The following is a 20,883-nucleotide window of genomic DNA, read 5'->3' as shown; positions in this document are numbered from 1 at the left end:
GCGTCGGTATTTCTGCATTACTTCTATAGAATGATCTGTGCTCTATTTTTATTTATTTTGCTGGATCCCATTTATATCTCTGGACAACGATGTTCTGGGTAAGAATTTCCTTTTAATTATACTTTTAAATGCAAAAGTAAAAAAAAAAATACTAAAAATCCTTGATTAAGAAGTAAAGTTCCACATTGATTCCATACGTTTCCCTTATGATTATAACTTTAAAAATATAGTTTTAAACATGAACATGATAAGTGAACATTTTTATCTTTTCCATCCTTTTTTGCATCAGACAAGGAAGTTTATATATTTTGCATGAGGTTTGAAAAGAAAATAAGTAGCATTAAATGATGTATAAACATTATCGATTTCAATATTAATTGCCAAAATTATATAAAATAGTACTGTAAATATTACTAAATAATAAAATAAATTGTGTTATGCTTACTTTATACTTTTTCCCTTATTAAGGAAATTCTTATACAATTATGAGCTTAAGATTCATAATCATTGTAATTAAACATTTCGGCACGTTCTATATTATAATCTTATTAGTTTCACTAATAATAGCTTTCTAAGTATATTGCTCATATAATCAAGATAAGACCTCAACAAACTTCAATAATTGTATATATTACAAAGCAAAAGTTCTTTCCTTATATAAAATGGAGCTAGTACAAATCACTTGACATAATTTTGTACTTGTTAGTGTTCAGATGTATTATCGGCAATATAATTAAGTATTTCTATTACATGTATATATGTAATTCAAGTCATAAAACTTTTCTGTTCCTTTGCTTCTTTTTTTTTCTTTCTTCAAGGCCTTTAAAGTGCTGTAGAGGTTATAAATGGGACTCACAGATACAAGACTGCTTTCGTAAGTTGTCTGAATAAAAGAGGTACTACTGCAAGTCATTTATTTTGTTAATTTGTGTTATTCCAGTTTTGAATGCAAAAAAGGTATGGTAACATTTTAGGATTTGATTCACGCGAACAACATATCCGATAGGTAGTTATGATGGTTTAAACGTTTTCTTGCAAATTCTTTCAAAAACAAATTCCAAGGAGATGAACTTTCGATTAAAAGGAAATGGAATCTTTCATTTGAGATAATTTTCGAACATAGTTAACCTGGAAAAAGAAAAAAAAAAAATAGAGGTCTCACAGGATTCATGTATGTCACTTTTTTTCAAGAAACAGCCTTTTCATACAAGATGTATACATGTAGCTAGAGAATGAAATGTGAAATCAGTATGTAAGAATTTAAAGGATTATATCTTCAATGTCGGGAAAAGGCGACAAGAAAATAGTTCAAACGATAGTGCTCGTTCTGACAGATTCCCTATTAAGCTTCGAAAAATATACTCTACAGACTTGACAAATATTAGAAAAAATATAGACTCAGACGAATGTATGCCCTGTAGTGCCACTAATGATATAAACTCCACTTAAGAGCCCTCTAAAGACTGTACACCAAAGGGTTCTGATTTTGATGTAAGTTTATGCAGCTAGAGCAATCTGCCCTTTGATCTAGAATAAAATAAATTGATTTGTACAGTTTATTTCTTAATTTGTGATCATATAAGCATTTATAGCAAATTAGTAGCCCAAGATAAATAGCTTGAACACTCAATTTGCTTGTATTTTGCCCATTTAAGTTAACAAGAGAGATTTCTGTTCATCAGTACTTCATTGTCTTTAAATATTTTTCCTGGGGGTAAATGCAAGGTACCCTATGTTTAACATGTAATAGATAAGCTCAACATTTACACCTTTACACACTATAATTTTCTCAATATCCAAAAAATATTTCCCTTTACTGTATAGAGAGTCCTTAAGGTAGCAAAAAAAAAATAGTTGATGACTGTTCATCCATACATGATAACTGCCTCATCATTCGAGCGTCGTGTGAACCACTTATTATTATAATGTACATGTACGTTATGATAAGCGCGACGAAACTGGTCTGTTAATTAGATAAAATTTTGATACAATTAGAAAAAAAAAATTAGTATTTAATTTTAAAATATCAAACATTAAGTAAAGCGGTTTGCTATTTTGAGAATATGAATGGTGTAAGGCGATACAAATGTATAAAGCTACTATCTTTAAGCTTATGTATAATTTTTTTTATATTCTAATAGAGTCTGATTTTCTACATGTTTACATAGCTTGCAAATACCCACAATATGGAAGAAGCTGCCAATTCACTTGTAACTGCTCCGAATTTAGATGCAACCAATATGAAGGGTGCTCACCAAATCTTACATCTATTGGTATGGTTTAAATTCTTTATTCAATTGGTTGATCAATTCTGATGTCCTTCAAGACACAGGTTTTTTTTCCAGATTGCTATACTGCAAAATCACTTATTTTCGTGGGGTCTAATTTTCCTGATTTTAATAAAATATATCGGTTTATCGAGATTTTATTTTACGGTTGACGAAGTGTGTGTTGTTATTTTTAAGTTACATAATTATTTGTAACGTTACATTTCGAGGAGGACATAAATTCTTTGGAATCTCCATGTCACTAAATCAACAAAAAATACCCCACACCCCAATGAAAATTAGTTATCTCACCGTATCAACTATCTATTTTACTCTATCAAATATCCTTTATTGTGTTTTCATTTTATACAATTGATTTTAATTATTTTATTTTACTTGTAGAGTCTGTGACATTAGATAAAGGAATAAAAAGAAAAATTTCCCCCGTGGATTTTGATAAATTGGCGTCAACCATTCGGAATCACGTATATAGAACAATGCCCAATAGATTAAGAATATTTTCCAATACCTTAGAAAGATTAAAGACAGAACAAGGTATATCTAAATTTCTACCAAAGGGCGCTCTACAAGCTTTCCTTTCACCTGTTGTAGTCTTAATAACAAAATCTTGTAAAATGGATGAATGATAAAGATTTACTTGAAATTTCATAACTGCGATAAACATATTGACACTTTTCCTACCTTAACTTTTTACTTTCCTTGATTTGACCACAGACACTATATAATGAAGATATAAATATATTGAATCTGAAACTATTTGCTTAAATTTTTACGCCTTTTACATGCGATACAGGGGCTACCCTGAAGATAATTACAAAGGTGTCAGTGAAGCCTGAAGGGAGCCTTCTGGTAAAGATTGAATACTTCTTTGTTTACATAGGATACTTGTTTAAGCCTTCTTTCTATGTAATTGTAGAATTACTGGATTTTTCCACAATTTGATACACGTGCACAGTCAAAAACACATTTTTCAATATCATAAGAGAAATCGCCAAATACAATAGTGACACCAAATTATATATATAAAAAAAATGATTTTTATAGGATAGTCCATCAATAAAATTTCGAAGAACTTTATTCTTCAGAGACAATAACAACGCTTATTTACAGACAAAACTTCACAAAGTCTCCGTAGCTGAAAAATATCCGAGCAATCAAAAGCGATATTAAAATCTCATACATGGTTACTTACAAAAATACTGTGGCATTTTTTTTTTCTCATGAGTTCAATTTTTGTTGATTTCATGGGTATCCCACACCAATGGAAGTACAACCTCAAAGGATATTGAAATGAATATATGTAAGCCATTTCTTTCGTAACAAGAGGTTTATCCACTATATAACATTTACACGAGCCTACAGCTGTTAATTTTAAGTCATCAGGAGATCTTCAAATATTTAATTCTTCTAAAAAACACATTTAAAACAAGTTTGCTTGGACGTATGTCTATTCTAAAAAAAAGTTACGATACAAAGAAATTAAAATTTAACTAATTATTAAAGCTCCAATGTTTAATACCGTCGTGACCTTATTGGACTTTTTCAGCGCTGTGCAGAGCAAATAATAGAATGATGAAAAATTATAATATGCAGTGAATAAAAATTAAGAAATCGTCTGTATGGTGTTGTTAATTGTACAAATAGAGCTTGTCGGCATAAATTACAGAAGATCTGATGCATGATTCTAATGAAATTCTTCATATAAAACACGCTTATTTTCTTAATCCACAAAAAGTGGAATGTTAAAGATTATACCTATCCTATCAGCAAAACTTTTATCACCATACAATGTCCTTGAATTTATCTTTTTACCTGCTATGTTAGTAATATTAACTTTGCTACCTTAGCAATTCCGTTGCTATTCTACAAAGAAAATAGTGTTGCCCACGTGAGGCAATTTTTAGAGCAAATGCCTTGGCGTCGCTGAGTAAGGAGTTGATTCTTACATCATCGGTTCTAAATCACTTTGTGACTTGAATATCCCTTGGATGAGACCTATAAACTATAGTCCCTTGTTGAAGTAGGTACTTGCTGTAAGTGCTGAGAAATAGGTCTAAATTTGCAACCCTCCGGAAAGTAATGGCGTCTCAATATGAGTGAAAAATTCTCGAAAGGACGTTAAACAAAGGAACAGACGTAGAAAATAGACAACACAAGCTTACTTGTCAAAAGACTATGTTGATTACTGCAAGCAAAGTAATCACCTTGAGGGTTTTTTTCCCCAATTAAAATTCAGGGAGAAATAATTTTTTTTTTAATATAAACCTATCATCATTGTACGAAAGCCGGATAGGCTCATTTTTGACAAGACAAAAAAATATTTAACTCGTTATAACGAGATAATTATCTCGTAATAACGAGTTAGTATCTCGTTATAACGAGTTAGTATCTCGTTATAACAAGTTAATATCTCGTTATAACGAGTTAGTTATCTCGTTATAACGAGTTAGTTATCTCGTTATAACGAGTTAGTATCTCGTTATAACGAGTTAGTTATCTCGTTATAACAAGTTAGTTATCTCGTTATAACGAGTTAGTTATCTCGTTATAACAAGAAAATTATCTCGTTATAACGAGTTAGTTATCTCGTTATAACGAGTTAGTTATCTCGTTATAACGAGTTAGTTATGTCGTTATAACAAGTTAGTATTTCGTTATAACGAGTTAGTATCTCGTTATAACGAGTTAGTTATCTCGTTATAACGAGAAAATTATTTCGTTATAACGAGTTAGTTATCTTGTTATAACGAGTTAGTTATCTCGTTATAACGAGTTAGTTATCTCGTTATAACGAGTTAGTATCTCGTTATAACGAGTTATTTATCTCGTTATAACGAGATAATTATCTCGTTATAACGAGTTAGTTATCTCGTTATAACGAGATAATTATCTCGTTATAACAAGATAAAAATTGATCTAGAATTGATATATCTAAGTAAAGAATAGACCATTATTTATAGGAAATAAACAGAAGCAAGTCGATCAAATTTGTTTGAAGTGTGCGTGATAAAGATTCTATGGAACAGCATACTAGTTTTTTTTTGTTATGCCTTTGATTAGTATTGTTTATTGGAAAGACCGAAGACAAATATACGGAAATTTTGACCGCCTCATGTTGTTGTGTTATACCTTAAAATTGCAAAATAGAATTAGTGTCATCTTCAAACGGAATGTATATAACATCAAAATTTTGTCAACTTGTACAAGGAGATCAGAAAAAAATGATATACTCTGGCTGATTTTACTGCCCTGTTCAAGCTTTCTTGAATTTGTTAAAATTATAATAATGTTTGCGTAATATTTGTCGCAATAAAAAATGCATAGAAATAATCCCATTATTTTGAATATTCCGAATAAATCATGTGGATATGAAACCATTTGTTAGGCTTTAACGATCATATTTTGATAATTCCTTGCCTGTTAACAAGGAATACCAGTTCAATTTTATCGTCTTAAAGGGGCAAGATCAAAATTCAATGTCTGCATGACAAAAAACTAAATTCACGTTGTTTTTATCATCAATCCCTCCTTCCCCTCAATAATAAATATGATGAATATCAAGAACTAATACTGTACTTATCACTTAATAATTTATATATTTCTTCTGTTTATTAAAAGAAAGAAACATTTTAATTTACCAATTTGGCATGGAATCTTAGATTACAATATGTAATTTTTGCGTTATTATCAATGTGGTAGAACTAAAAAAAACTTTTGGAGCTCTTTATTCTACGGAAGCCACAATAAAAGGTGAAGGTCAGCATTAGTAAAAACAGTTGACATGTTTGTGATCCTTTTTGGGTATAGAATGAAAGTTTAATATCTAAAGTTTACAATATGATAAGCATTACTTAAGGTGTATTTCAAGCATAAATTTTGCCAAGAAATGTGTATTGTATGTTGAGACAGGATTTTTGATATTTTCACTCGTGCTTCGCACTCATGAAAATATAAAAAAAATTCCTGTCCCACTCGTGAAATAAATTCCATATCAACTACAAAAACATTGAATATCCTCTATTTATCCCCCCCCCCCCAAAAAAAAAAAATCATCAATCTCTTTTGGAAATAAAAATTATATGCTTGTAAAGTATACATACTAAATATTGTGATGAGGAAAATAATTAACGACATTGCTTCAATGTTGTATTAATAATATAAATGTACATATGTAGTATTAGGCCTATTCGTTGATCAATCCTAAGTAAAAAGATTATAAAGGTGAACTGGCTTTGTAAACTCTGTAAACTTTTTTTTTTGTTTTGTAAACTCTGGTTTGACGTTCTGACACTATGTGGTAAACATATATAGGATCCGCCAAATAGACGTGAATCTCAAATAGGTCTCCGTGAATCTCCACAACTTGGACCCCCCCCCCAAAAAAAAAAAAAATATAAACAGTGAATCATGACAGAATATTAGATAAAATGTCAATATCAGCAGATCAGATTTAACGTCTTATTACTTAAAAGGATGTGATATCATTTTTGCTTCACCATTCCTCATTATCGTGGACAATATGCATAAGTCACGAAGTTCAAAGGGGGGGAGGGGGTAAACCAAGTAAAATATTTGACAAGTAAAAAGAAAAAAAAATAGATTTGATATTCCAACTACGAGTATTCGCCATTATTTTCGGGAGATATTTATTCAGGTAAAAAAAATATGGAGGAAGGGGCACAAAGATACTCTTGACCGCCCCCTTTTCAAAAGTGGTGGTGTGGACATTAGCCCCTCTATTACTACGCCTATGATCTAACTGCTGATGTCTCACCATCCCTCGTCTTCAAAACAATTATGAATCTCAGAAGTAACATATGTATAACACTGTAATTTATATATTATATGTTGCATAAACGATATGTTGCACTTATATTGTCTCTGATATTTAATTTTAGCGGTATAGAAATTGATATATGAAAGTGTATACCGGTAAGTCGTCCAAATCATATCGAAATAGTGTCATTCATCAGAAATAGTTGTCATAAATAAATTGCCAAAGTTTGAAGCAAGTATGTTTGGCAATATTTTTTAAGAAAAATATTGCGTCCTAATGCAACAATTTGAGGAGGAGTTCACGAAAATGTGTAAATGTGTTCGCCTTAGAGTTGCTATGATTATTGACAGCGAGATAGTTCAAGATTTAATCATAAGTAAACCCCAGAGCAAATTAAATTTTCAACCATTTATCAATTGTTCAAGTTAAATTTGACTGATAATTACTTGCTAAAAATTCAACGGCATTTAAAACTGCAGCCATCTTTATTCCTATATTGCTATTAAGTCTCGAAATAACAAGAAAACTGTCTCGTTATAACGACATAACTAACTCGTTATAACGAGATAATTATCTCGTTATAACGAGATAATTATCTCGTTATAACGAGATAACTAACTCGTTATAACGAGATAACTAACTCGTTATAACGAAATACTAACTCGTTATAACGAGATAATTATCTCGTTATAACGAGATAACTAACTCGTTATAACGAGATAACTAACTCGCTATAACGAGATACTAACTCGTTATAACGCGATAATTATCTCGTTATAACGAGATACTAACTCGTTATAACGAGATAACTAACTCGTTATAACGAGATAACTAACTCGTTATAACGAGATAACTAACTCGTTATAACGAGATACTAACTCGTTATAACGAGATAACTATCTCGTTATAACGAGTTAATTATTTTTTATCTTGTCAAAAATGAGCCTATCCGGCTTTCGTATCATTGAGACCTGCAATACAACTATTTTTGTAGCTTAAATTCAATTAATAAGCGTGAAAAAGACACTTGTTAAGTTAAAATAACTTGTATCCAATACTTTTGTATGTATTATATAATTAAATATGTTCAAATCAAATCTTGTAGATAAATTATGATAACAACATCCCAATGTGCTGAAAGCAGTCATTATAAATTTCTTAAGTATTCTGTGCATGCTCAAATTTAGTGCTTCTTGATTTACATATGTTGAAAATGTTGACACAAATGCAAATGATATAAATGAATTAGAAGAGGAAATATTAAAGTACCTGAATATTTCAGAAATTCGAGATATAAGCATAAATTGATTAAAAAAAATAAAAAAATGAAAAAAAAAAAAAAAAAAAAAAAAAAAAAAAAAAAAACGTGTAAAGAACGTGTTTTGGGATGATACTTACATATGTTACCATAAAACCTTTTCACAAACAACTTGTATTTTTCCGTCTCTGAAAAGTCCGAATAGTGTGCATTATAATGGACACCAATGTGATCTTCGATTAAAAGAAAAAGAAAAAAAAAAGAAAAGAAACCGTCTATTAACTATTTTTCTTTCGAAAGTGAAGTTAGTGAAATTGTAATATTTCGGTATCTTTTTTGTAAGATTCAAATGCCTATTTTGTAAAACTATAGCACTGTACACTAAAATACACGTACATCCATGTACTCTACAAGATGCTAAAGTAAGTACATACAGTTTTATTTAATCTAAAAGTTTATTTGCTAAAAACTTAGATTATTCTGCACCTTAATTTGATCAATAAGCAATGATTCTCAAGTAAACACTTCTATCTGTTGAGGTCAAATTGCTCCTTTCAGTTATCCTGTTTTTAGCTCACCTGAGCCGAAGGCTCAAGTGAGCTTTTCTGATCACATTTTGTCTGTAGTCCGTCTGTCCGTCTGTCTGTCCGTCAGTAAACTTTTCACATTTTCGACTTCTTCTCAAGAACCACTGGGCCAATTTCAACCAAACTTGCCACAAAGTATCCTTGGGTAAAGGAGATTCAAGTTTGTTCAAATGAAGGGCCACGCCTTCTTCCAAGGGGAGATAATTAAGAATTTGTGAAAAATTAATGGCATCATTAAAAAATCTTCTTCTCCAGAACCACTGTGCTTGAAAACATGAAACTTATGTGGAAGCATCCTCAGGTAGTGTAGATTCAAGTTTGTTCAAATCATGACCCCCGGGGGTCGGATGGGGCCACAATGGGCGATCAAAGTTTTACATAGGAACACATAGTATAAATCTTAAAAAAAACTATTTGTTAAGAATAGCAAAGCCATGATTGGTCATATTTATATGGAAGCATTCTTAGATAGTGTACATTCAAGTTTGTTCAAACATGACCCCTGGGGGTCGGTGGGGCCACAATGGGTGATCAAAGTTTTACATAGGAATACATTGGTTAAATCTTTAAAAATCTTCTACTCAAGAACAGCAAAGCCATGATTGGTCATATTTAAATGGAAGCATCCTCAGATAATGTAGATTCAAATTTGTTCAATTCATGACACCCCCCCCCCCCCCACAACCACTTTTATATTTAAACTTTTCAACCTTTCAAGATTGAAGTGATTTCTGCTTTTTCCTAGCCATAGTGCTCAGGTGAGCGATGTGGCCCCTGGGCCTCTTGTTGAGAGTTCTTTTTAAATATTTTTTTTTTAGTTATACCATCGCTAATCTTTGTTCTAAATTTTCTTAATTGAAGCGTCATCATGGGAAAAATAATGGCACAATGTCAAGCCATGGGTTGTGTGGATCAATAGGAATAATTGGCACTGGTGTTGTTAATAACTTTTTGAAGAATTCATATTTTTTTGTGTCAAATGTTGACTCTCTGTCGCAGAGATGGGCGAAGAACCAATGTTGATCTGAAAAGCTAATTTTTTTTTTTGATTTTAAAAGATCACTGGAGCCTTTGGCTTTAATAAGATTTAAAAGCTCACGCGAGGCTTTGGCTTTAATGGGTTTTAAAAGCTTACTATAAGCTTTGGCTTTAATGAATTTTAAAAGCTCACTAGAGGCTTTGGCTTTCATGAGTTTGAAAAGGTCACTCGAGGCTTTGGCTTTAATGAGTTTAAGAAGGATGGTATAATTTATCAATCCACGAAATAACAGCATGTTGTATAAAATGGATTCGCTTAAATTTGATTTGGCCTATGTTGTGTGCAAAGTTTCGTGATTCGTTTAAGGACAGGTTAAAGACTGGAATGTCACTCAAAACTGTCAACATTAACCTCCCGTATCAAAGCAAATGGTTAATTTCCCCCTCTGTTTATTTATGTAATGTACTTAAAAAATAAATACCATATTTCTTTTTTAAATATCAAATCATTTTTATTGCATATTCAATTTCTCTGAATTTGGATGAAAAATAATCATTAAAGGAGTGGATTTAAAGGATGTCTTGTGAAATTGAATATCGGTTGTTTGGGACGGGAAATATATTAAAGAATTAAACATTGTGGATATATTCTTCTTCATCTGACTGGACAATGATTTCAATGTCTGGTTCCGGATTGTTTTCGACATTTTCCTCCTTCAAGTCGCATTTCCGTTTACAGAAATGATTCGTGACTGCAGCGCAGACAAAATGGCTCTCAACATTTGCTCCTGTTCTAAGGCGGTCGCTAAAGAAACAAAAATAAAACTATACTTTGATGAATGTCTGTGAAAAATGAATCTATGTGTATGTTGTATTTACGTATAGTTACTATAAGTTAATTTATTATACTAGATATATGTGTATAACTGCCTCTACATGTACCTGCACTAATTATATAAGAGTAGTTTTTCTACAATCTAATTGTACGAACACAAACATGTTATGATGTCATATGAACGAAATTTTGCTGAATCACGATGATACTGTCGGTGTCGTAGAGTTACTTACAGAAACCATTCAACGGCAAACAACAAAGAAACCTCCTGTACAGGTACACTAATGGCAGAAAGTACCATGACCAGAGCTACCATGCTAGCACTCGGCAATCCTGGTAAGGAGAGTGATGATAAAGTTGTCAAAATTCTGCAAAGATATTTTATAAAACGCGGTAAAAAACAATAATGGTATGAATATATGTTACCTTAACTTCACTTAACTGCACGTCCAATATCATGCAGAGCCCATGGAAAATTGTATTAAAAAAAAAAAAAAAAAAAAAAAAAAAAAAAAAAAAAAAAAAAACTTCATTTCCTAGTCTACTTAGTAAAATGGATTTTAGGTGAATTGTACACGGACCTGAAAGTTGCTACTTCCTCAAATGCGCATACAGTACACCGACACGCTTACTACACAGATTACACAAACCCATGCAACCTTAAGGTTTACACGAAATGCTACCGGGTCTGCACCAACAAATTTTCACGAAACGCTACAGAGTTTACAAAAAGGCTACATGAGAACTTGGTACTTAGTTCTCACACGCTTTGTACAAGATTTTCACACGATGTCAGTTTCTTTTCGGATTCTTTCGGCAATTATTTAAATGAAAACAAAGGAACGTGCTGTAAAAGATCGATATTATTTATCACTCTATCATTGTACTGATAAATCAGGACTACGCAATCTTTTCAAAAATATTTATTATTCAGTCTTCATTAAATATCTATTTTTTTCTGTTTGTTATTCGTTTGTTTTAATCAGCATATTTATTTTTTTCCTCTTCAGTCTAAATGATGTAATGTTTTTTTTTCCTTATATAATTCACATCACTTTGAGGGTTATGAAACGAAAAGTACGCGCCAAAGTACGTAGCACATTTCAGGGTCTGCAGTATATAAATTTGGCCTCGACTTATCCTAAAACACATACCCTATTATGATCACATTTCCAAATGTCAAATTATACCCGGACACATTTGCAATGAACATAGCACCTGCTGATATGAACAAGGCACTCCCATCTGTATTCGATGTACAACAAAGAGGTATGACAAAGCGTGTAATGCGTTTGTCGAATTTCATTATATTTTCACATGCATGCAACAAGTCAGGGATTGCAAGAGTCCTGAAAAATACATTGATGATATTACCAAAAAAAAAAAAGGATAATTCTCTTACGTCTAAGGTAGAGGAACATTTTATATAGTTATATTTTTTTTTAAAAGGAAAGATACAGCTCTATTATTTTTTCCCCACTATTCATCACGAGAAGAAAAAAGATACCCCTTCTTTGAGTTACTTTATTATTTTCCCATAGTATCTATAGAATATATTTGATTAAGAATCTCTGTGTGAGTGCATAACTGCTATTGGAATTGAAAATGTATAGCGAAAATTTAAGCACTTGAAGTCCATGACTAGAAATCTATATACATGTTCACTGCCAAATATGTCATGGTTCTTACACGTATACTTACGATGAAGCGAAAGAGAATCCCATCAGCCAAGCTCGCTTTATGCAGAAGATGTTATAAAAGGGATTTTTTCGAATGAGAGCATAATATATTAGAGGAAGAAGAATGGCTTGAATAAAAAGGATACCCAAGGTAACTGCCAACACAAAGTACCCAAGACTTATGAACGTCTCGCTGACGTCACGGGTACCTGCAAAGGAAGCGGCTATAAGACTGGCTACGCCTACCGGAGTCAACCTAAAAGTAAAATAAGCGTTGATAATTGATTTTGAAAGAGATATTTCTACTGAATTATACTTAACATACTTATAGTTTTACATCATCTATACATGGTTGTTAGAAAGCTACCAATATTTAATTAGAGACTAATAATATTTCTTAAACTGTGTAGATGGAAACATTGACGATTAGAAACGTAATGACTGATTATGAGAATTTTTACTCGCCAATTTTCTCACTCTTGGTCAAGAGAAATGCAAAATACTATCATAGAGCGTCAGTAAAAGAAGTTTCCACTCACAAAATTTCTTAAATGAAAAAAAAACTGGCAAACTTTCAACCCTCATAACAATTTTTTTTAAGGTGCGAACAGTCAATTAAAAGACTAACACTGAGGGAGTAAAGAGCTCGAGGCTTAAGCATACCACCGACAACCTTGGAAATCTAAATATGGAAACACAAATTATCCCCATTATCATATTTATTTTGATCTATCACTGTACGTGTAGTACGACTTTATCTTTTAAAATAGAGTAAATATTAAAAAAAAGTTTGTAAATGTTAGGAAAATACAAGCATCAGTATAATTAGTGGACTTAAACTGACGATTTTCTATTTATTTTACACGTTTTCCCGATTACATCACTTCACAACTCAATGTGGATATTTCGCAGACAGACAGATGGACAATGACATGACTGAAAACAACACCTTTTTTCAACTTGTAAAAGGTGTTAAGAAGTTCGTTCTGTTGGTAGATTTTGAAAAAAAAAATTAATAAAAGCCATATTTCTATTTCAAATTCACTGTACAATATGTCTCATCATATCAGTAGTCATCTTTCCCTAGGTGCATTCTCTTGTGTTACTATAGCGTATGTCTATTACGTCATCAAATAAAATGACGAGTTCGGTGAAAAAGCAGACGTCCTGTACAAGTGTCGATACTGTCAACGAACGAGCTGAAGATTGGCTTTATTATATGCAGGACTAAGTGTTAAGGATGCGGCTAAACAACTGTGTCAAGGTGAGCGACAAAGTCAAGAGCAAAAAAGACCGCTAACCGATCAACCGAGATCTGGCCGACCGTTGAAAATAGAAGGCGTCGTATAGAGAAAAATGGAGAACAGATAATACAAAAGAGGAAAATCAACCACAAAAATGCAGCAAGGAACTCAAGAAATCAGGCTTTAATGTGAGTCATGCTACTGTTTTTAATTACTTGTAAAAGGAAAAAAAAACAGAATAAATTTCAGGATTGATTCGTGAACAAAGTTGGTTCAATATCCGGGACACGCTATGCTAGTTCAATATGGGGCGTCACCTCACACTGTCCTCATAACACAGAATTGGTGTAAAAATACTTTACCACACCTTATTTCCAAAGAGGAATGGCCTTGACAATTACATACACTGTAGAAAATCTCTAGAGTATTCTGGACAGTGAGGCCTACCAGGACTCAGGCCCAACATCCATGGACCAATTACACCACCGTCTTCAACGTGTATGGAGGTTAATACGTCAGAAACATTTGATTTCATTAATTCATTCCATGCCAAATAAAATCAAAAATGAATTGAAAAACAAAGGTGGACTTTCTGGTCATTAAACATCCAAAAAAAAAAAAATGCACATGTGTTTTTATGAATAAATTTAGGCCTAATGTAAATAACGGAATGAACTTTCTTAACACCCTTTATGGCGATCTCGTTATGAAACATTTTCTTTCTCTGTATCATTTAAATCATCTTTATTGTTTATGTTGATATCTAAAAAAAAATTGTTTCAGAACGAAATGCACGTTACCTGTAATGTAGATGTATCACAAGTCACAATTGTCTCAACTCAACATCTAGTGCACAAACACAAATAAAATATGTCAGTAACGTACAAATTCTTAAGTATATTGTAATAATCATTAGAGCTTTACCAGATAAACCAGCGAAGAATTTGCAGCACAATTTCAGCACTGATTTCGAAGAAGTTCAGGAAAGTTTTGGCTTTTTCTCTAAATCTCCCAGCAGCAATTCCTATGAACATGCAGGCCAATATCAGTCCTGGCAAAATTGTCAAATATTGAACTTGAAATGGCGTTGTTCCTGTGCTTTGCAGAATATTTCTATTAATTATTAAGAGGTGGCGAAACAATGATTAATCTAATTTTTATTGATAAACTTTTTCAGCATGATACAAGTTGAATCAGATTGAGATCAAAATTATTTTATCCATAATATTACCAAGTATGTTGGGTCCGTCTGATTTGCCGACATTCTTCACCATTTCCATTGTTTGCTTTACATCAGCAGTGCCATTTGTAACATTACCGAGATTCTTTGGTTCCATCCGAACAATTCCTGGTTTTAATTTTGTTTGAGTTTTTCTAAAAGTTGCTTCTACTAGGTTATCTGGTATGATATTTCTGTTAAATAATTCGAAAATAGATATATGTGTCTCTCAAACGTATATACAATGTATGTAAGACGCCAAAGTGCGATTTCACTCAAACGTCTGATAGTCCGATGGTCTGCGGCAAAACTCAATGGTTTAACACTCCGATGGTTCAAATGCAGTCTATCGGGTGAAACGCAAAATTCCATTGGTCTTCACTAATGCACCAAATGTCATGTTGTTGCCACAACAAGGTCCGATGGTATAGAAATAATCACGAAAAAAAATGTAAATTGTGTCTCTTATTACAAGACACGAGGTACGATCTCTAGGGTGGGATCCAGACTAACCATGATCAGTCAACAAATGTGCGAGGACTAACCTCACCCTCTGGAATTGGTGCGATACTAATTGCAATTAGTATACTAGTCTTTAAGAACTACACTTAATCTCCCGGGTGGTGCTAGACTAACCTTAATCAGAGGAAAACGAGAACTAACCCTAATCAGTCGAATACTTTGCGAGACTAACCCTAATCAGTGGAGAACTGCGCGAGACTTAAGCTTAATTTGTTGGATATTTAAAGCCGGAGAACGGGGTTAGGACTGATGTCGGAATTTTGTGACGTTATAAACTTTTCCCCTGCATTATCGGACGCTGGAATGCCTGACCATCTTATTTTATTGTGGCGTGTCTTAAAGGATAAGAGCCATTGGACTTCAACGTTTGTATCGACACCAGAGGGTCGGAGTTTGGACAGACCGCCGGAGTTTGGCGCAGACCATCGGAAATCGGCGTGATATTTGGACTTTGGAGTATTACATATATATTAGTTTTAATTTTTTCTTAAAATGAAAAAAAATCGAGGTTTTGATGTCTTGCCTTGAAAATTATCGTTTAACTTAATATCCATACATTATCTTCAAAAATCAAGATTATAATTTTTCGGGAAAAAGAAGGTATTTGCAAGAAATTTGATAATGAAAAGTTTGCATGTATATTAGTATGTTCATGAGTATATTTGCTCTTTTGCAACTGTGATATGTACATCCGACTCATTAATTAGTGTTCTGTGTCCTAATCATTTTTTGATATAGAATTTAAGCCGGGTTGTAGATTTTTATTTAGTAAATGATACATTTAGAGATTATCTATTGATATTTATTGAATGTGCACTAAGAATTATAATCTTACCCTGGCTATTTTTTATCCAACAATACCTTAGTAAATCTGCAAATATGTCCTGTGGTTGAATTTGGTTTACCATTACTTTCTTGTCATGTTCAAGGTTGATTCGTCCTAGAATTAAAAGAATGGGTTTTAAGCTCAGATTCTAACATGACGCAAGTAAGTCACAACATATATATCTATAAAAGCATAATGCAAGTATTCTCTACTTCATATCTACATTCAACGTAACTGTTTGGACTTAATTATTCCATACCGGAGTCATCATATTTTACAAGGGAATACTATTTTGGGAAAAAAAAGGGGGGGGATTTACATTACAGAGAAAACAGGTGTTTGTTTTTTGCTTGCTTGTAATACGTTTGGTCTGACAATTAACAAAGTGTAAAGAAAGGCACACCCGGGAAACGTACCAGTAAGTATCATTTTCAGAATATGAATGTGAAGATATACGTGAAAGAATAGAAAGTGGTGGAGTGAAATATCAATGTACTTCCATGTATCTATGTAATATGAAATGCATTTCAGTCTTCAATTTAGCGCCGTCAGCTTAAACAATGCGAATTTATAAAATCTTATATTTACAACTCCCCTAACTGTATTTTCTTTAGTGGACATATTGTTTGAAAAGTTTATTAGTATCCTTTATTTTACACACACAAAAAAAGTGCAAGTAAGAAAAAGATATCAATATTCATCGATCATATTATAAAATTCACGAGCTAATAATTGGAATTTTGAAAATTAATTACATAAAATTACCTGGTTTAATGATGTACACTAGTGTTATGGCAATCAAACATCCCATCATGTTGGTAAGAAATATGTATGTGATGGATATCATGCCAACTCTACCGTTGGATTTTGGATCTAGTGAAGCTGTACCTGGTAGAAAAAAATAGATAATTAAACCTATACGCTTTATTATTACAAAGTTTCAGTTACAGCTGGTACTTCCATGAAGGGGTAAAAGTATTTTACATACTAGCGTACTTGTATTGTCGAAAACTAAGAACACTGATTTTCCAGCACTTTTTTCGAATTCTATTAACTTTCTTCATACATGGATGCACATATTATATCAGAAATAGCGATTTTTTAAAGTTCAGGAACTTTGAAAAAGAGTCTTAGAATTGTAAGGACTGATTCGAGCAAATGTATCTCTCAGTTAACAGAGACAGAACACGTGTCACATGACTCAAATGACTACGTCATAGTCTTTTTTAATATAGATGCTAAACGTTGTTAAAAATTATCAGTATTTGTGTAGCTAGTGTACAACTTGTTAAGCTTCAACACTTAATGTAAAAAAAAAAAAAAAAAAAAAAAACAATAAAAAATATTTTATCGATCATATCAATATTTATAAATTGTGAAATAGATTGATCAACCCCTCTAGATCTGTTCCTTTACGTTGCATGTCTTACAAATCAGTGACATTATATACTATCTCTTAGTGCAGCGAGATCAAGTACACGTTGATCACATGGTAAGTTTTATTTACAGGAAAACATGTCACTATAATTGCATCGTAAAGTTTTTTTTTTTTTTTTTTTTTTTTTTTCCAAGTTGGAAACACAAAAATAATTTTACTTGTTTGATAGCGTTTCTTTGTGACGTCACTGTTGTTTTCTCGTACTTGGAAAATGTAAACATTAAATGCTTATATCTTGTTCAACGATGTCTTGTGTAATACATGTATTGAGCCTTAACATTGGATATTGTTACAGTTAATTAATAAACTGAAGGACTTCACAATATATAGACTCCGTTATGAACTAGTAAATACAAAAAAAAAAAAAAAAAAAAAAAAAAAAAAAAAAAAAATCATACAGACACTGAAAGAAGTAATATTTATGTGACGTTATCTCTCGAAGTCAAGAAATCTGATGATAAAACTGCTTTAAGATATCTAGGACATACTAAATTAGTAATATACAAAATATGAACTAGATTTTCTTCATCTCAAGGTCCTGCGCTCCTCCTTTATGTATAATGAACATCACTTACTGTTTATGACACTGGTAACAATGAGAGGAACAATCATCATTTTCAGCGACCGCATGAAGAGATCTCCTGGCATACCTTTAAAATATATAAAATTTAGGGGTGAAACGATATGCCTTCTTCACGGTTCGATATGTATCGTAAAGTTTGGTCTCGGTTCGGTTATTTTCGATACGATACATTTTGATAGAAGGAAACAAATTCAACTGTTGTTTTACATGTTTTATGCTTCCTTTTACTTGATCTAGTCAAATAATTTATGTGCAAAATGGATAGAAGAAATCAATTTAATTGATTTGACTGTTAAAAATTATTTTACAAACTGTAAGTCCACAAAAATTTACGTTTTTTAACTAATTATACTGAGAAGCATGTTTATACCTTATGCCAAACCCGACTGAATGACGATCCCGACCGAAAAAAGAACCGAACCGAAAATAGAGATTTTGTACCGTGTATCGAACCGAGAAAAAATACCGCGGTGAATCGATACCGCGGTGAACCGTTTCACTCCTAATAAAATTTATAATTTTTATGTGATTATTTTAGAAATATTTATCTTACATTCTGATTTTGCTGATTTTGCTAACTTCTGATTTTTTCTGGGGATTGTGTAATGCAATATGTAGATTTACTTACCCCCTTTGCCATGTCAGGATCAAATTTTAATAGTATAAAGAAAAAGGACATATACGAGAGTTGTCCAGAAAGTTCGTGGACACATGCACTATTTTAGATCACAGTGCTAACTTGTATGATAATATAATTAAATAGATCATGATTAGGTATGACGCGAACAAGAGTCGAACCCGACCCTCCTACAGTGACCGGTAATAAAATTATGAATACAGGGTTTTGTAATTTTATAACATTGCAGTGACTTTTTACTTCTCGAAGTGATTCCCAAATTGTATTTACTGTTTGAAAACTTTCTGTGCCACTTGTAAATTAACTAAATGTCAATACTCTGACATTGACATTGTAAACACTGAATTCCTGTGGTATAAACTTTGATAAAATAGTAAACTATTTAACTCTTATTCTTGTAAGACGGAGATTTATACATAAATTTTAAGCTGACACAATCAAAGCCAAATTTTTCTGACTTAAATTACCATAACAAATATTTTGGTTTACAACATGTATATCCAATGAATATTGTCATTCAAAATGACAAAAATACAATTGTCGAAACATTTGAGACAACCATCGTATGTCATAGGATAATAAGGCGAAGAACATCTTCATTGGAATTGTTATTCAATTTCTGATGGATCCATTACTTGATGCATGAAAGGATTCTAAAGTCTTTTTTTTTTCACTGAGAAAATAAGAACGTCTTCATCGATGTTTCCCCATGGTGGGAAAGAATGTGTATGAAACATTTGCAGGGTGAATTTGAGAGCATCAGCAGAAACCTATTCTAAGATAAAAATGGCGACCACATCCCAGTAACTGCTTAATCAGGACATCTTATTTCATGAAGTATAAAACAACTTTAAAAACATTAGCAGACAATGTTTTATTACACTTCAAATTAAAAAGAAAACAATGACAAAGACATATATTCTATGTGGGGAATTGCTTGTGTGTGAGTGAGGGTTATGTGTTTTCTAAGAAAAACGTACCGATCCAATGTATCACGTCCTCAGAAGGTCTAGCTTCACGAATTCCGAACCCTACTACAAATCCAATAATGACTGCCAGGAAAGTCATCACAAAGAGCAGTTGTCCATAGAAGATTCGTTGAGTATTTTGAATACAGGACCTTTTATGGTGGTCATCATTTTTCAATTTCATCTTCTACATACGTATAAATATGAATCATTAATACGAACAATCTTAAATCTTTATATAGTATTATATTCATAGTATGATATTATATATTGTTATATTTTCAATGCATTTTATCTCTCAAAAACGATTTGTGAATAGAATATACATGTATATACGCTATTGATAAATGGCGATGTCATATAAACATCAATAATTAAATACTATAATGCGAATTCTGAATTCATATTGATTTTCACAAAATATTCATTTTTTTTTCAAAAAAAAAAAAAACAAAAAAACAAAAAAAAAAAAAAAATTCATTTCCCAAATATCCGTATACTAATTAAAAAATGTGTATACTTTATTAAAAGATTGGCTGGTCCTCTCTTGACACAAAAGATGTACAGATACTGAAAAAAGCAACAGTTTTGATTTAAATCTCCCAAAAAATGCAAAGGAGTATAAAGAAAGGTTTCATTGTTACATATGTAGATCATATACGGTACCAATTTTGATGCACCAGATGCGCATTTCAACAAATTATGTCTCTTCAGTGATGCTCAAGCCGAAAGGTTGGGAATCCAAAATGTTTAAATAAAAAGAATTGGAAGAGCTGAAAAAAGCGCCAAAGACTGGAGCCAAATACATCAAAGGATCAGATCTATGGATGAGGGAGATAATCCTTAATTTTGAAATAAAACTCTAAATATTACCACAGCGATTAAATATATATCTGTATGTTCAAGCTAGTACCGAAGTACTAGGTTACTGGGCTGTAGAGATCCTCGGGGACTAACAGTCCACCAGCAGAGGCCTCGACCCGGGAGTCATAATGTAAATCATATACGGTACCAGTTTTGATGCACCAGATGCGCATTTCGACA

At 32.1% G+C, this 20,883-nt stretch overlaps 1 protein-coding gene across 1 annotated transcript; it reads right to left on the bottom strand.

Moving 5' to 3' along the window:
• Positions 1-10,398: 10,398 nt before the first annotated feature.
• LOC133178758 (excitatory amino acid transporter-like) lies at positions 10,399-20,023 on the bottom strand. Its single transcript, XM_061313467.1, has 10 exons — positions 19,852-20,023; positions 18,227-18,301; positions 16,979-17,101; positions 16,249-16,327; positions 14,878-15,059; positions 14,571-14,697; positions 12,425-12,658; positions 11,878-12,072; positions 10,957-11,091; positions 10,399-10,693 (listed from the first exon to the last, which is right to left on the bottom strand). Exons 1-10 carry the CDS (start codon positions 20,021-20,023, stop codon positions 10,519-10,521), a joined length of 1,497 nt encoding a protein of 498 aa, XP_061169451.1. The 3' UTR covers positions 10,399-10,518.
• Positions 20,024-20,883: the final 860 nt, after the last annotated feature.

This window comes from Saccostrea echinata, unplaced genomic scaffold, assembly GCF_033153115.1.
Source record: "Saccostrea echinata isolate AGI-Se365-2 ecotype Australia unplaced genomic scaffold, CSIRO_AGI_Sech_v1 ptg000003l, whole genome shotgun sequence".
NCBI classification, from domain to species: Eukaryota; Metazoa; Mollusca; class Bivalvia; order Ostreida; family Ostreidae; genus Saccostrea; species Saccostrea echinata.
This window is presented reverse-complemented; position numbering and strand designations above follow the sequence as displayed.

Excerpts from the sequence above, each read along its gene's own strand:
- LOC133178758 (XM_061313467.1), bottom strand. The coding sequence starts at position 20,023 with ATGAAATTGAAAAATGATGACCACCATAAAAGGTCCTGTATTCAAAAT. Across the intron at positions 12,659-14,570 it reads ATTCTTCGCTGGTTTATCTG|GTTGACTCCGGTAGGCGTAG; the intron begins GTAAAGCTCTAA and ends TTTTACTTTTAG. Across the intron at positions 12,073-12,424 it reads GGATTCTCTTTCGCTTCATC|GACTCTTGCAATCCCTGACT; the intron begins GTAAGTATACGT and ends TGTATTTTTCAG.